Raw genomic sequence first — 16983 nt, forward strand, 5'->3', positions numbered from 1 at the left:
GTTTATAAATAAAAATGAGATGAGTCAATCCTGTTTTTACCTTTCAAGTATAAGAAAATAATAAACTAGTTCTTTAATATCAAATTTTCTAAATTTATGTCAATGTTAATAAAATTTTTCTTGTTAAGATTTCCTCTAAAACTGCTTTAGATTTTGCATAAAATCAGGGAATGCACATTTTGTAATTTGAGTCAAACATTGTAGCCTATGTATAAATTGTTAATAAACTGTGGACTCTTAATTTCATATAGCTTTTCTATTTCTACTTCTAAGATTTTTAAGAAAGTTATTTGATATTAATTTTCCTGGTACCGTCACTAAAAAGAAAACAGTGCTGTTTTTCATTAACTGCAAACATTGTAGGACATATGACTAACAAGTGTTTCAAATCATTTTTTAGCTTTTGATTATTTAGTTACATCATCATTATCTCATAAACACCACCATTTTTGGGTACAGATCATTATGCCTTAGTCATGTTTTATATAAGGGTTCATATCAAGAATACTAATTTTGAACTAAGATGTTACAAAAATACTAATACAGATTTTGAAGATGAGGAATTCCGTAGTAATTCTATGAAATATTTTAGGCTTTTTAAAAAAACATTTTTTAATTTAAATTCAGTTAGTTAACATAGAATGTATTCTTGATTTCAGAGGTACAGGCTTGTGATTCTTCGGTCTTAATAAACCCAATGCTCATTTCATCACATGCCCTCCTTAATGTCCATCACCTGGTTTGAAATATTTGTTTTTATTTTTAACCCTGAAGTATATAACATTTGCTAATGCCTCATACTTTATTAGAAGAGTATGGGTTCATCACCTTGTTTTCACAAGAAGTTTTTAACATTCTTTGGCTGTAGTCATTTGAATTGTTTTACATATCAACATTTTGAATGTGGTATGATATTTTAGCATAGCATATACTTACTTGTTTTGTATCTCTAAAGGGTATACATTTAAACCTATAATCTTATTCAGAATTCTCTGTTTAGAAAAAAAATTTTCTATTTAATTCTATTGTGGTATTGTACACAAAATGTAAACAGTTTTTTAAAAAAATTTGTCATTTTTGTGCATGGATGCACCATAGTTTTTGGCCTTCTAAAATTGTATATTTTATTTAGCAATTTTCTTCAGACCTGTTTTCAGAATCTCTTAAAAGATAAAACAGTAGATTATAGGGATGTATCTGAGATGGCCTGTCAAGTGCATTTTAGAGATGGAGCATACTGGACTAAAGATGTTTAGAAATTTTTTTTTTAATTTTTAAAAAAAGAGGCTTCAATTCTTTCATTTCTAAATACATATTTGGAAATCAATAAAATACAGTTATCTTTAAGAATGTGACTATAGTAGATTCACCAAGTACTCATAAGCGTAGTAGTAGTGAATGAGTAGAGAATATAGCACTGGCATATTAGAGAATATTGGGATTCAGGATCTTAGGTGCTACTTCTGGCTTTGCCACTAACTTTGTTTCTTTGGCCATATCATTTTCCCTTTCTAAGCATGTTTCCTCATCTGTAAAATGACAGAATTAGGACTCTAAGGTCCCTTTTTCTAGCTCTAAAATTTTGTGTTGCTTTTGTAATGGCTGTTTTTCTAAAACCTCCATGGTGCAACAGATCCTTCTCTTGATTGCTCCTATTTTAGAAATTTAATGTTTTGAATTACTGATTTATGTACCAGCAAGAGGTAGTTTACTTTTTTCCCCCTGTTTGAGTACTTACACAAGGAACATTATGAATTTCCTTTCTAGATAGAATCACAAAAACTAAAGGCTTTCTTGGCGTGCAATCTCTCTCTCTCTCTCTCTCTCTCTCTCTCTCTCTCTCTCTCTCCCCTGCTTGTGTGTTTGTCTTTCCACTGTTGGGCTGATTCCTTATTTTTGCTTCCTTTTAGTAGATAAAGGTGTAAGGGGGTAATAAGACATTGCCTTGGTATTATGTGATTTAGAAGGCTTAGCTTGTTTGGGTTTTGGGGTTCTATTCTCTCATGCACCAGTTCCGATCATTGTTTTTTGTGGGTTTTTACCCTTCCTCCCATATTGTTTTGCTTTCTCCCCCTCTCCCTTCCCTCCCTTTCAGGAAAATGGAGGAGTGGCTCCATTACTTCCAGCTCTGCCCAGGTTTTCTGCCACAGAGTGGCACAGCCTGTGCCTCTAATGCTTCTGATAGATTCGTGACTGCTTTGGATGCTACACCTGCCCCAAGATGTAATATTGAGCATTGAGATTCCAGGGGGGCAGTACCTTGTTGCCTGGATGATTTTCTCAGAAACGTCCTGGAAAGCCTCAAGAAAGGAAACTTCAGAGCAAACAGAAATCAACTAGGGATCATGACTATACATCCATCACATGCATACCAGCACGGGTCCAGCCGAGGCCTCCAAAATGATGCTTTGCCAGCCTCAGCTGGTTCTCAAGTGATGATGTCCTTGAAGTCTCTGTGGCCCGTGACTCAAGAGTTAAGGTAGTGGAGTTTCCCTTAAAGCATCTCACAGCAGGCTTTGTAGATGGGACACATCTCACCTCAACATATTTGCTGACTACTCAGGTTGAAGGTCAGCCTCAGCCCTTAGGTCCTTCAAATTAAGTTCTAACTTTGAGGTGTAGGTTATGTGATAGGCTAGGTTTATGATACAGTGTGTCTTTGACCTAGTGGACTTGAGCCATCAGTCATGCAAAATTATTTAACTTTATTCTTTTTAGGGCTTAATATTACATGGCTATACATCAGGTTTTCCATTGGCCAAAAGGTGTTAGAGGGTAAATCTAAACCATCTTAGGGAGGTAAAGCTAAGGGAATCTCCATTACTCTGTATGTAACTTTTCAGTTTGGAGAAAGATGACCATTCTCTGAATTTTGTAATTTTTTTTCCTGCTTCTAAAGTGATTGTGATTGTTCTATATATTATGTTCTTAATGAAGGTTGTTGATTGATAAATCATGTAATTTTTCAGTGTATGAATCTAATTTAATTTTCCATGACTTATGTAATTTCACAGTTGATATAAAATTGTATCTTATTATCTCATGTGTATCATATCTCTCAGTTTTTTTCATGACAGTCTAAAACTTGAGTATGAATTAGGTAGATTTACATATTTTGACCTTCCATTTAGTAGACATATTCTTACGAGTCTAGAGTTTGAAAGAAGAAAAATTTTATGGTTTCTTAAAATTAACCATGTCTTTACAGATAATATAGAATTTTAGACTTTTTTGGAACTTGTAAATACAAACTGAAATCAGGTGATTGAAGTAACCTTTAGTGTAACTAAATTAGTACTTGTATTTTTATTGGTTATTACTGTACTACCCAAATGGTGATATAAGATCTTGTAACTGCAAATGAACTGTTTTTCTATTTGCAATCTATTATTCAACACTTTACATTTATGTGTGTGTGTGTGTGTGTATACACACACACACATATTCATTCCAAAACAGTGGTTTTACCCAAATTGGTTCAAGAAAGTTTTTCCTTGTCCATGGGAAATGACAAATGTAGTGTGTATTTAAGATGATTTTAGAGAGTTTTTCTAGATAGATGCTTTTACTAAATTTAAAGAACCACCCTTCATTCTGAAACTGTTTCTTAATTTGTGGAGGGTTTGTTGAAATAGTCTTTATTTCATAAAATGATGAAAATAAACAATTTTGGCTTTAAATTTTTATTCTTGGCAAAATGAAAAGTTGACAACCCTATATTCTCCATTTTAAAAAGTTTACTGTGTACAATCCAAGTCAGCAAACCACTGATCTAGAAGTGTAATAACAACACTTAATAGCTCAACTACAGTAGGATTTAAATTGGAGTGATCCAATCTTTACTTTATTGAAACACAAATCAGATCAAAAACCCTCAAAAAAGCAAACTCATCTGTGGTTTCCTTTAGCACTTCGTAGCTCTCTTTGTTGTCTAAATATTTCTAATCTGTCTGTTTAGAGAAGGAAGCACCAAAAGGCAGATAATAAGTATTTATGAAGTGGTTACCTATTTTGGTGCCTTTGCTATATATCTTTGAATAAAACTAGTAATGAACAGTCTGCCTTTCAAATAAAATTACCAAGGCATTAACATCTCCTGCCATTGAGTGAATCTTGATTGAAATGTGAATGTATGTTAAGAAATCTAAAGAGGGGTTTGAAATCCAAAAATAACAGAAGTTCCATAATTCCAGCTGTAAGTTTTTGACTAAGCTAGAGAGTTAATCTTGATTGTAGAGTGGATGTTTATCCCATAAGACTTAGTTCATGGAAAACTGAGAATCATGCGGCCTTCCTTTTGAACCTTTCTATAAGGTATTCCTTTGTTACTGTTATTTATAATTTTATATCACAAAGACACTCCAGGTGCAAAACACCTCACCTTACAAAAGCTGCATGATTGCTTTTATCTTACATTTTCAGATGTTTTCCTTTAGCGTAAACATGGAAATTTATTAGGATTATATTTTATTGATGATGTTAAAGAAGTATTTCTCATGCTTTTAGCAGTTGATTTTTCCATTAACCAATTGGTCTTTGAGGAACATCTTGAGAAATTTTGGTATGAGTAAGGCTACTGCACTGTCTACTTTTTTGGAAAGTGAAGACTCATTTATGGTATTTTGTGTTCTTTTACCATGTGTATAATTAATAGCACTCATGTCCCTTCTCTTATCTGCCCTAGTTTGAATATTATTAGGGATTTCTGATTGCCTCAATACTTAGTATATGGTATATGCTTTCATTTCATTAGCAGAATTTATGAATTAAATTGAAACTTAAGTGCCAAAAATATTATTCACCAGTTTGAGGCACTGTTTGATAACAAAGTGGTTTATTACACATTGATTTTCTAAGAGTATGTTTTGCTTTGAATAGTCTTCTCATGTGGAGTTTTGTCTTGGAATGCCATTTGTCTGAATAAGTTGATTTATTATGTGGGCCTATCTGATACTGTAGTTGTTGGATGATGGCAGCAGAGCAAATACAGGATTGGAAGATTATGCAGCATGAAGTTGCAGTTCGTCAAAATAGTAGAAATGTCCCTCAGGTTTTTAAATAAATTGCAGAAGTATTTAGAATTGGAACAAATCAGTGCTAAGAGCATTTTCAAAAGTTTTGGTTGGTAGCTTAGGTTAAAACATGGTTTTGGTAGTTTTTTATTGACAGTATAAAATCTTTTTATACATTTATTTCTATTTTGATAGTGAGAATTTTTTTTTAAATTTGTTACACTTCACCACCAAATATATAGTTTTATTTTTACTGTCTTTTTACTCAAGAATTGCCAAGAAGATGCTTTTAGAAGAAATTAAAGCCAATCTTTCCTCTGATGAGGATGGATCTTCAGATGATGAACCAGAAGAAGGGAAAAAAAGAACTGGAAAACACAATGAAGAAAATCCAGGAGATGAGGGTGAGCTCCAAAGAGAAGTATAGGATGTCATAACTTGATTGTTTGACCAGTTCAGTCTTTGAGGACTATCTGACCATGATATTTCATAATATATGCATTTGGAGTTTATTAAAATATTTAAAACTTTACTACTACCTTTACTCCTTTTGAGTATCTGGTAATAATTGTGCACGTTTTATCAGTTATTGCCAATAAACAGATGATTTTTCAAGCAATATATTTTTTCCCTTTTAAAAAATCTACAAGTGTCTATTGGTGATATTTAATCAATATTTAATAATAATAGATCAAGTCTGATGTATAAGATTGCCTGGTATTACCAGTGATATCAAAGTAAGTGCAAGCTGTGATCTTTTTCATAAATCTTGATAATTTTCAACAAACAAAATAGTTTTATAAAACATTTTAAAGGAAAAAAGTCTAAGGACTTTAAAGGAAAGAAGTCTTTACTGATTCATTTTCTCCATTTAGAAGCAAAAAATCAAGTCAATTTTGAATCAGATTCAGATTCTGAAGAATCTAAGAAGCCAAGATACAGACATAGGCTTTTGAGGCACAAACTCACTGTGAGTGATGGAGAATCTGGAGAAGAAAAAAAGATGAAGCCTAAAGAACACAAAGAAGCCAAAGGCAGAAATAGAAGGAAAGGTAAGACATTTTAATTCTGAATATAAGGAACATACTGTTTTTTTTTTTTTTTTTTTTAAAGAGAGGGAGGGAGCGCCTGGGTGGCTCAGTCAGTTAAGCATCTGCCTTCAGCTCAGGTCATGATCTCGGAGTCCCAGGGTCGAGTCCCCAATCGGGCTCCCTGCTTAGTGGGGAGTCTGCTTTTCACTCTGACCCTCCCCCCTCTCGTGCTCTGGAGAGAGAGAGAATCCCAAACAGGCTTCATGCTCATTGTGGAGCCCAACATGGGGCTTGATCTCAGGACCCTGCGATCATGACCTGAGCCAAAATCAAGAGTCAGATGCTTAACCATCTGAGCCACCCAGGTGCCTTAGGAACAATACTGGTTTTATAAACTAATTATAGTAATGAAATTTAAATATGTCTGGACCAGCTATATTAAGTGAATATCAGCACACTGGTAACAACTATTCTCTTACATGAGAGTGAAATAAAGAATTTAGAGTGGGAAGAGAACCCAGAAACTTGAGAGATGACACAAAGAATATTTTTAACCTTTAGTAGTCATACACACTTAGATTAAAAAGACAAATATGACAATAAATAAAATATATTTAAAGGCTATGTAGATGACATAGGATTGCCTGTAACTGTAGGACAAAATAACGCTTTCCCAAGGAAGGATAGAAGATGCAATTAATTTGCATAGATTTATTATATGCAAAGCTTGTATGTAGTCAGATAAAATTTTCATTACGTTAAAAGTCTGAATCCTTCTGCATTGAGTGCTTACATATTTCCAGCATCATGATAAACATTGAGAATACAAAAATGAATAAGGAATCATTATCTTGTATGGTGGTTTTCAGCCTGGCTACACATGTGGATTATTTTGGGGATTTTGAAATACACATAGGACAAGACTCCATCCCAAGCCAGTTACAGCATAATTGGTGGTGGTGAGACCTAGGTATCCATATATTTTATAAAGCACCTCTGATATGATTCTGATACGTAGCCAGGTTTGGCCTCAGTAGTTTTGTAAGTATTATTGACATTAATATTAAATGAAATTATAGCACTATGAAGGATGTCTTCTGTAACAGAGGTATTGTATAGTGTGGCACAAAGGAAGATTTCTTTAGCTTCTTGGGGGATGGCAGTTACCCCAGAGACAACTTCACAAAGATGAGTTTCAGTCAGCAAAGCAAGTTGTAATTGAGGAGCAGGTAGATGTGAAGATTTATAGTATAAGCAGCGAAGAATCTTTAGAAGCCTCTGCAGAATGTTTGGCACATGGTGGACAGAATACAGTTAACATGGTATAGCTGGACTGTAGGAGGGAATAGGGAAAGTAACAACAGGAAATGAAGCTGGGCCAAAACAGACACCAAGCGTTGGAGACACTTGAAAGCTTTTGTTTCTCAAACTGGAGTACTTGGCAGTGGACCCACGGGTACATAAGGCTGTAGAGTAAACATTGCACACCTCTTTGGTGTGCCCATTTTACTTGAACATTGGGGGAGAGCATTCTTAAATAATCACAGGTATATTGAAAAATTAAATGTGAAATTTGCCTGAGCATTTTGGCTAACAAAATGTTCAGAGAAACTTTGGTTTCTTAGGGGGCAGATTCTGAAAACTTTACGGCCAAACTCCTGGAGGGCAAATAAACTCTTTTTTTGCCATTAGGAATAGGAAAACATTTTTGGAAGTGTCTGAGAAGTACAATAGACTCTATAGGCTGGAGAGCCATAGAAAGCATATTTCTATTTTTAGTTTTTTTGAATTGCAGCTGTATTGAGATACAATTCATAAACCATACAGTTTGCCTGTTTACAGTGTACAGTTTGTTTTTAGTATATTCACAGAGGCATACCACCACTTTTTAAAACAACTTTGACGTATACTAGACATACAGACAAGGGCACATTTTATAAGCAGACAGCTTGATGAACATACATGGCACAGGACATTCATTACTAGTACTCATGAATCACAGCCTCAGCCCAACCACTCATTGTTCCTGTTGAAAGATTTTAACCAAGAATATAATATGATCAGATTAGTTGTCTATTATTCTGTGATACTCAGAGCTTAGATTTGCATCTATTTGGAGGATACTGCTGTAGTTGATACCAGGTGCGGTTGTTGAAGGGGAGAATTGACTTGCGTCACATAGAGACTGAATGTGTGAGAGAACAGCGTGGGATGACTCAGGTTTTTGGAGTTGTCATGGTATATGTATAATATGACAAAAGTAGATGAAATGGCCTAGTGGAGCCTGTAATGTTGTGCAGATGTAGGGCTAAGGAAAGAATCTTGGAATCCTGAATATTTAAAGGGCTGTTGAGCAGCAGTTATTCATTAAAGAGGAAGAGGAGGGCTTCCCCCCATGCACATGTACTTAATATGTCAAGGACATTTTCATGTTAATAAATAAATAATAGTACATCATTTTGTGAATGCTTAATTTATAGATTTCCTTGCAGCAGGACTGCAAGCTTGTCTTTCAGATTCTATAAAGCACCTGAGCAATTTAAGCAGGTTGCATAACTTAGCATGATTCCTTCATGTATCTTCGACAAAAGGGGAAATTCTGATCTTGCCTCTGAGGCTCAGTTCAGAATATAGAGTCCTTTAGTAGGCACAGTTATATTTGAAATATTTTATTAAGACCTAAGTTTTTTGTGACCTGACCTGTTTCCACTGTCCTTTTCTGTGGGTAATTTATTACTCAAGTGTTTTTTTCATTTGTTTGTGAAAGAGGGAGTAAATTAAAATCCCATATTTATGTTTCTAATATGGATTATGATCATAGTGATTGATACTGCGTTTAAAGTTGCATGATTTTCCAAGTTTTGCAAACTCTGATGTGCCTTTGTTGTCTGGAAGCTTAAGTTAGGCAGTGGGCAGAAATCAAGAGAGTAACTGACTTAGTAAATCAAGGCCAACATGTGAACTTTCAGTTTCCACCTAAATTTGAAAAAGTTATAAAAATTATTTTGATGATAATTTAAAAGTGTAATTATTGCCTTTATATTAGATGATATAAATTGATGTTATTTTTTTTGAAGATTTTATTTGAGAGAGTGAGAGAGAGCACAAGATCAGGGTGAGGGGCAGAGGGAGAAGCAGACTCCCTGCTGAGCAGGGAGCCCGATGCGATGTGCGGCTCAGTCCTGGGACACCGGGATCATGACCTGAGCCTAAGGCAGACGCCTGACCAACTGAGCCACCCAGGTGCCCCTGATGTTATTTTTCTAAGTGTGATAATGTTACTTAGTTATATACGACAGCATCCTTATGCTTAAGGGTAAAGCGTCATGGTATTTGCACTTAAATGGTTCAGTATAAAAAAGTGTGTGTGTATAGAGAGCGAGCAAGCAAATGTGATGTAAACTTAACAATAAGTGAATTGTAGGGATGGAGAAGGGAGAAGGGATGTAGATGTTCATTCAATAATTCTTTCAAGTTTTTGGTAGGTTTGAAAATTTTCAAAATAAAGTGATGAAAAATTAATAATAGGTTTAGAATTTTGCTTTTTATTTTTAAAGGTTTTATTTATTTCTTTTTGCGAGAGAGCATGCGAAAGAGAGCATGAGCTGGGGGAGAGGCAGATGGAGAGGGAGAGACAGACTCCCCGCTGAGCATGGAGTCCGATGCGGGTCTTGATCCCAGGACCCTGGGATCATGACTTGAGCAGAAGGCATATGCTTAACTGACTGAGCCACCCAGGCACCCCTAGAATTTTACTTAAACAAAGGATTTGTATGTGTGTGCCTGTGGACCCATGTGCTCCCCCACATTCCCAGTTGCTTAGTTCTTTTATTATTATTATTATTATTATTATTATTATTATTTTTGTTTTTTACTGTGGTAAAATAAAACATAAAAGTTTAACCATTTTAACCATCTTTAAGTGTACAATTCAGTGACATTAGGTATGTTCACATTGTTGTACCATCAACACTCTGTCTCCACAACTCTTCATCATCCCAAGCTGAAACGCTTTAAACAGTAACTCCTTATTCCCGTTTTCCCCAGTAGCAATTCTTTATTGTATTTGTGTTAGCCTATGTTTTTTTAAAATTTATTAATTTTTTGGATAGAACAGACATTAGATTCTGACCTCAGGTCATGATCTTTTGTTTTTTTTTGAAGATTTTATTTTATTTATTTGACACACACACAGCACAGGCAGAGGGAGTGGCAGACAGGTGGAGAGGGAAAGGCAGACTCCCCGCTGAGCAGGGAGCCCAATGTGGGGCTCGATCCCAGGACCCCGGGATCATGACCTTAGCTGAAGGCAGTTGCTTAACCTACTGAGCCACCCAGGTGCCCTCAGATCATGATCTTTAACAATTTTTTTTATTATGTTCAGTTAGCCAACATACAGTACATCATTAATTTTTGATGTAGTGTTCAGTGATTCATTAGTTACGTATAACACCCAGTGCTCATCATGTCACGTGCCATCCTTGATACCCATCACCTGGTTATCCCATCCCCCCACACCTCTCCCTTCTGTAACACTCAAGTTTTTTTTCCCCGGAGGCCAGAGTCTGTCATGGTTTGTCTCCCTCTCTGATTTCTTCCCATTCAGCAATTTTTTTTTTGGAATTTTCGGTTTAATGAAATGTAAAAATAGTATAGAGTTCCTATATACCTTCTACTCAGCTTCCCTAATTTAACACTTTAAACTTACTATGGTATGGTAACCAAAACCAGGCAATTAACATTGATACAATAGTAATTAGTTAAATTGGGGATTGGCTAACTATACCTGAAGGCTATACCTGAACCACATTATCCTTACTCACTTACTTACTCACCACTGCTTTCCTGTGTTTTTGGTGGCAAAGTTGAGTAGAGATAAGTAGTTGCCACAGAGACTGTATAGCCTACTAAGCTGAAAATATTTACCATCAGACTTCTCACATAAAGTGTTTTCTGACCTCTGAAGTAAACTGTAGACCTTATTTGCTTATTATGAGTTTTCCCACTAATGTCTTTTCTGCTCCAGAATCCAATGAGGGATGCCACATTGCTTTTAGTTGTGATGTCTCCTTAATCGCTGATATGTGACAGTTCCTCCTTTTCTTTCATGATTTTGACACTTTTGAAGAGTATTGGTCAGTTATTTTCTAGACTGTCCATCTATATGTATTTGTCTAATATTTTCTTATGATTGGATTGAGGTTATTTTGCATTTTGACAAGAGTACCACAAAAGTAATATTTAATCTTTCTCAGTGTATCATACACCAAGGTTACATGATGATAAGAGGTCTTATTATTAGTAATATTAATATTGATTGCTTGGTTCAGTTGGTGTCTGCTGGATTTTTCCACTGAAAAATATCCATTTTTCTATTCACATTGAATTAATATCTTGTGGAGAGAGACTATTCAAATATCCTGTTTCTCATCATTCTTCAGCCCACTAATTCTAGCATTCATCTTGCCTGAAGCAATTACTGTGATGTTTATCTAGTAGTGATTTTCTACTTCTTTCATTACTTATACATTCAGTAATGGTAAGAAAGGGCTGTCTGTATTCCCTTATTTATTTATCCCATTACTTATATTAATATGGGTTTATAGATATTTTATTCTATGAGTTGTACTCCAGTTGTTCATTTTGTCGCTCACATTGTTTCAGCTTTGGCTATGGGAAGCTCCTTCAAGTTGAATCACGTGTTCTTTGAATTTACCCCCATAATGTTTTGAACACTGCTTTACTTTCTGACACCACAAGATATTTCAGGCTCATCTTGTGTTTTCCCTACCTGGCTTCCTCTGGCCGGAAAGATGGGTATTCTCCTAGGGTTTTAGATACCTGTGTCATAGTGGCAGTTTCGGTACAGAAAAATAAAATTTTTGAGAGAAAAAATAAAATTGGAGATTCCTTTATGCTCATGATTTGCAGGGCCCAGCTCCTTTTTCTCAGTGCTGTGGCTAGAAATGGGGTTCTCCCCGTTTTCCTGTCAGCACCCTCTGCATAGTTTTGGAATTCAGCCTGCCTTCTTGTTGAAACCAGATAAGACAGGAGGAAAAAAACCTATGACACTCACAGTCACTGCCCCAACCCCAGTTTTTAGGGATCATTTTTCAGGTTTTTATTTCAGTCCCCAATCTGCCTGCTCTTGTTTCCTTTTCATAGTTCTTAGGTCACTTCTTTATGTATTCTGTTCATAGTTTCTAGTGTCACAAATGGCAGAAGAGTCTGTATTTGCCCTTACTCCATCTTGGTCAGCCTACTTTGCTTATTTTGAATAATCAGAATTCTTTTTATTCACCTTTGGTAATAATGAATTTATTTTATTGATAGTTGAATTCTCTTTTTGTTAATTCATACACAATACTTATATTTTAATATAGAACCATAGTTTTATAGCCATAGTTGGAATACATTGGAATATTTTTATATATGCTATTTGAGTTATTAACTGGTCTAATCTGTATGATGTGTAATATCCACAAATGTATATACTATAGATAGTCTCATAGTAGTCTGTGTTTTAATGTGAAGGTATTGACAAATTAAGTGATTTGCATTTCTGTTGGGAAGTATTTAGTAACTTTTTTTTTTTATTCAAGTGAGCAGTGAAGATTCTGAAGATTCTGATTTCCAGGAATCAGGAGTTAGTGAAGAAGTTAGTGAATCTGAAGATGAACAACGGCCCAGAACAAGGTAGATATTATATCACTTTTTCAAAAATTGTTAGAATTAATATGAATAACCATGCTTTGATTATTTATAGAAAGGTTGCTGTTACAAATAAAGTAAAATACTTAATATTTTGATTTGATACTAATTGTGAAAATTAAAAAGAGTACATATAAACATACATGGTTGAATTATGTGTTGTAAACCAGGTGGGCTTTCAGTGTGAAAAAACACTCTTGATTGTACTTTTTGGTTGTTATGCGGGGATGCTGTAGTGTAGTAAATAAGAGGCTGTGTTGACAAACTACCTCCTGCTTACTATTTGCTCTTTGTATGAATACACTGTGCTTCAGTTTCCTTGTCTTTAAAATGGGGGATTACAATGGTACTTACCTTATTGATTACTGTGGACATTGAATGGGTTTATAATATGCCTACTTGACAAATAGTAAATGTTCCCTGAATGCTAATTATTGGTCTTACTCTAGTATACTAGTATTATAGTAATTAAGATTTGTTTGTTCTCTTAATACACATAGCTACTGATCTAGATTAGTAGTTTTTTAAAATTCTGCTTACTTCTTAGTGTACTATTTTAGATAATACTAACCATTCTAAGAATTTTTTTGTTTCCTCCAGAATATTGCATCTTGGCCTTTTAGCTAAAGATCAAGTGTATTTCCCCCAGAATAATATTATCTTTTTATAGTTTATCAAATGGGCTGTTTGTGTTTGTATGAATGTGATATGTGTGTCTGCATAGGTGTCAATACTTGTAAATATTAAAACATTTGAGATCTTTTTAGATTAGCGCTTACCAGGTTGTGCCTGGAGTATAGCAACATATTACACATTGGGGAAATAACAGTAGGATACAAGGAGAGATTTTTAAAACTGAGAATTCACGTAACACAAAAACTCACCATTTTCAAGTGTAGAATACAGTGGTTTTTAGAATATTCACAAAGTTCTTTAGCCACCACCACTGTCTGGTTTGAGAACATTTTTTACCACCACAGAAAGAAACCCTGTACATTAGCAGTCATTTCCCATTCTTCCTGCCGTCCATTCCCTGGCAGAAGCGAATCAATCTACTTTGTATATGGATTTGCCTATTCTGGACATTTTATATGATTGGTTTCATATAGTATTTTTTTAATGAATGGATTCTTTCAGTTAGCATAATGTTTTCAAACTTCATGCTTATCTTGTATTAGTACTTTTATCTTTTTAAAATATTTTTAGGTGATCATAAAATACATGTAACCTAGACTTTACTCTCTTATCCATTGAGTGTACAGTTCAGTAGTGTTAAGTACATTCACATCATTCTGCAACCAATCTCTATGACTTTTTTAATCTTGCAAAACAAACACTACACATTAAATGTAACTCCCCCTTCCCCACATCCTCAAGAAACTACGATTCTGTCTCTATGAATTTGACTCCTGTAGGTACCTTATATAAGTGGAATCATATAGTATTTGTTGTCTTATTGTGGCTGGCTTATTTTACTTAGTACAGTATCCTCAGGTGTCATCCATGCTGCAGCATGTATCACAGTATCCTTCCTTTTTAAGGCTAAATAATGTTCTGTGTGCATGTACCACATTTTATCTCTTTATGCATCATTGAACACTTGGCTTACTTGTATCTTTTGCTATTGGGAATAATGCTGCTGTGAACATGGGTGTACAAATATCTCTTCAGTCCCTCCTTTCAGTTCTTTTGGTTTTATACCCAGAAGTGGAATTGCTGGATCATATATGGTAATTCTATTTTAACACTGAGGAACTGCCACATTGTTTTTCGTAGTGGCTGTACCATTTTACATTCTTACCAACAGCACATAAAGATTCTACTCTTTCTACATCCTCACCAACACTTGTTCTTTTCTGTTTTTTAATGGGGTGGGAGGGATCTAACAACCCTAAACACTGTGAGGTGGTATCTCATTGTGGTTTTGATTTGTATTTTCCCTAATGGTTAGTGATGTTGAGCCTCTTTTCATGTGCTTTTGTGTGCTCTGAGTTAAGGGAGACAGAATCCTGCCCCTTGGGCAGCCCCTAGAAAAGCCAGAACGTTGCAAGCAAGTTTCACTCTTTACCTTCCTTCCTCGTGGAGGAGCTGAGAATTGGCAGCTTCCTGCTGACCTTGAGCTGAGCAGGAAAGAGGGTACAACAAGTATGAGCAGAAACACTACAAAATATCCAACCATTTTAAGTGTGACTTTTGGTTAGGTGTTCACTTGGTTGCTAAAGTTTCTTGACTGGATTATAGAGCTCTCATAAAGTTACTTTTTACCATATGTTGTTCGTTCTGTGTTTCTGTGGGAGAACAAGAGCCTGGAGCTTCCTAGTGGCCATCTTTTGTGGTTACCTGGCTATTTTATTACTTTTAATGGCTGAATAATATTCCATTGTATAGATAATACTGCATTTTATTTACCCATTTTTTATCTGTTGATACACATTTGGGTTGTTTCCATTTTTTGGCTGTTATAAATAATGCCACTGTGAACACTTGTATATGATTTTTGCATAGTCATATGTTTTCATATTCATTCATAGGAATATGTGAGTGGAATTGTTGGTTATGTGGTAACACTGTGCCCAACTTTCTAAGGCAACTGTCAGACTGTTTTGCTCAGTGGCCTATCATTTTACATTTCCACCAGCAATACACCAGAGTTCTGATTTCTGCACATATTCACAAACTTTTATTATTTATTATTATTATTGATTATAGCCAACCTAGTGGGTATGTGGTGGCATCTCGTGATTTCGATTTACTTTTCCCAAATGAATAATGATGTTGAGCCTTTTTGCATGTCCTTACTAGCCATTTGTATATCTTATTTGGAGAACCATCTGTCTAAATTCTTTTTCCAATTTTTAATTGTGTTGTCTTTTTATTGTTGATTTATAACAGTGCTTTATATATTCTGGATACAAGACCCATATCAGAATCCATTGCCTAATCCAAGGTCCTATAGATTTTTCATTCTTTTCATTGACAAATTTTATAGTTTTACCTATTATATGTAGGACTTTGATCCTTTTTTCCCCTATAACCTTTAGGAAATTTTATTAAAATAAGCTTCTAGGTTTATACCTATGTTTAGATTGTTCTCAGTATTTTCTAGTATGAATACTATTGTCATGAAAATATTTGTAGGGGCACCTGGGTGGTGCAGTCGGGTAAGCCTCCGACCCTTGGTTTTGGCTCAGGTTGTGATCTCAGGGTAGTGAGATCAAGCTCCACATCAGGCTCTGCACTCAGGGCAGAGTCCACTTGGGACTTTCTCTCTGTCTCCCTCTGCCTCCCCCAATAAAGAAATCTTAAAAAAATTGTATACACACACACAATAGAGATACAGAAATATTTTTATTACACATTGTTATATATACACACATATTTATGCATGTGGGTATATTGACATACTCATTTGATTACTTCTCTTAGAGTAAATTACTAAAAGTGACATTGAGTCCAAGTTGTACAATTTTAAGACTTTTGTCATACATATTTTCATCTTTTTTTCTTTTTTTCCCCTAAAGTTTTACTTAAATTCCAGTTAACATATGGTGTAACATTAGTTTCAGATGTAAATTTAGTGATTCATCACTTACATATAACACCCAGTGCTCCTCATCATAACAAGTGACTTCCTTAATACCCATCACCCACTTAACCAATCCCCCGGCCCACCTCCCCTCTAGTAACCATCAGTCTGTTCTCTGCATTCAAGGGTCTGTTTTCTGGTTTGCCTCTTTTTTTTCCTCCCTATGTTCATCTGTTTTGTTTCTTAAATTCCACATATGAGTGAAATCATATGGTATTTGTCTTTCTCTGATTGACTTATTTTGCTTAGCATAATATTCTCTACCTCCAAACATGTTATTGCAAATGGCAAGATTTCATTCTTTTTGATGACTAATATTTCATTATATATATACATATAATATATACACACACCAAGTCTTCTTTATCCATTCATCAGATGGGGGGGGACATTTGGGCTTTTTACATAATTTGGCTATTATTGATAGTGCTGCAATAAACTGTGGGGTGTAGGTATCCCTTTGAATTGGTATTTTTTATCCTTTGGGTAAATACCTAGTAGTGCATATGCTGGATCATTGGGTAGTTCTATTTTTAATTTTCTGAGGAGCCTCCATACTGTTCTCTAGAGTGGCTGCACCAGTTTGCATTCCCACCAACAGTCTAAGAGGGTTTGCCTTTCTTCCACATCCTCGCGAACACCT

General features: G+C 35.1%; 1 protein-coding gene across 7 annotated transcripts in view; it reads left to right on the plus strand.

Annotated features, from left to right (window-relative positions):
• ATRX (ATRX chromatin remodeler) overlaps nt 1-16983 on the plus strand; it is a 331172-nt gene that overhangs the window by 129892 nt on the left and 184297 nt on the right. For all 7 annotated transcript variants that reach the window (XM_087860258.1, XM_045801308.2, XM_045801311.2 and 4 more), the window contains 3 exons: nt 5283-5416; nt 5888-6064; nt 12646-12739. In XM_087860258.1, the coding sequence (XP_087716384.1) occupies nt 5283-5416; nt 5888-6064; nt 12646-12739 (405 nt within the window). The remainder of the gene's footprint in view (nt 1-5282; nt 5417-5887; nt 6065-12645; nt 12740-16983) is intronic.

Source organism: Ursus americanus, chromosome X (assembly GCF_024610735.1).
Source record: "Ursus americanus isolate L20-20 chromosome X, mUrsAme1.1.p, whole genome shotgun sequence".
Classification (NCBI taxonomy): Eukaryota; Metazoa; Chordata; class Mammalia; order Carnivora; family Ursidae; genus Ursus; species Ursus americanus.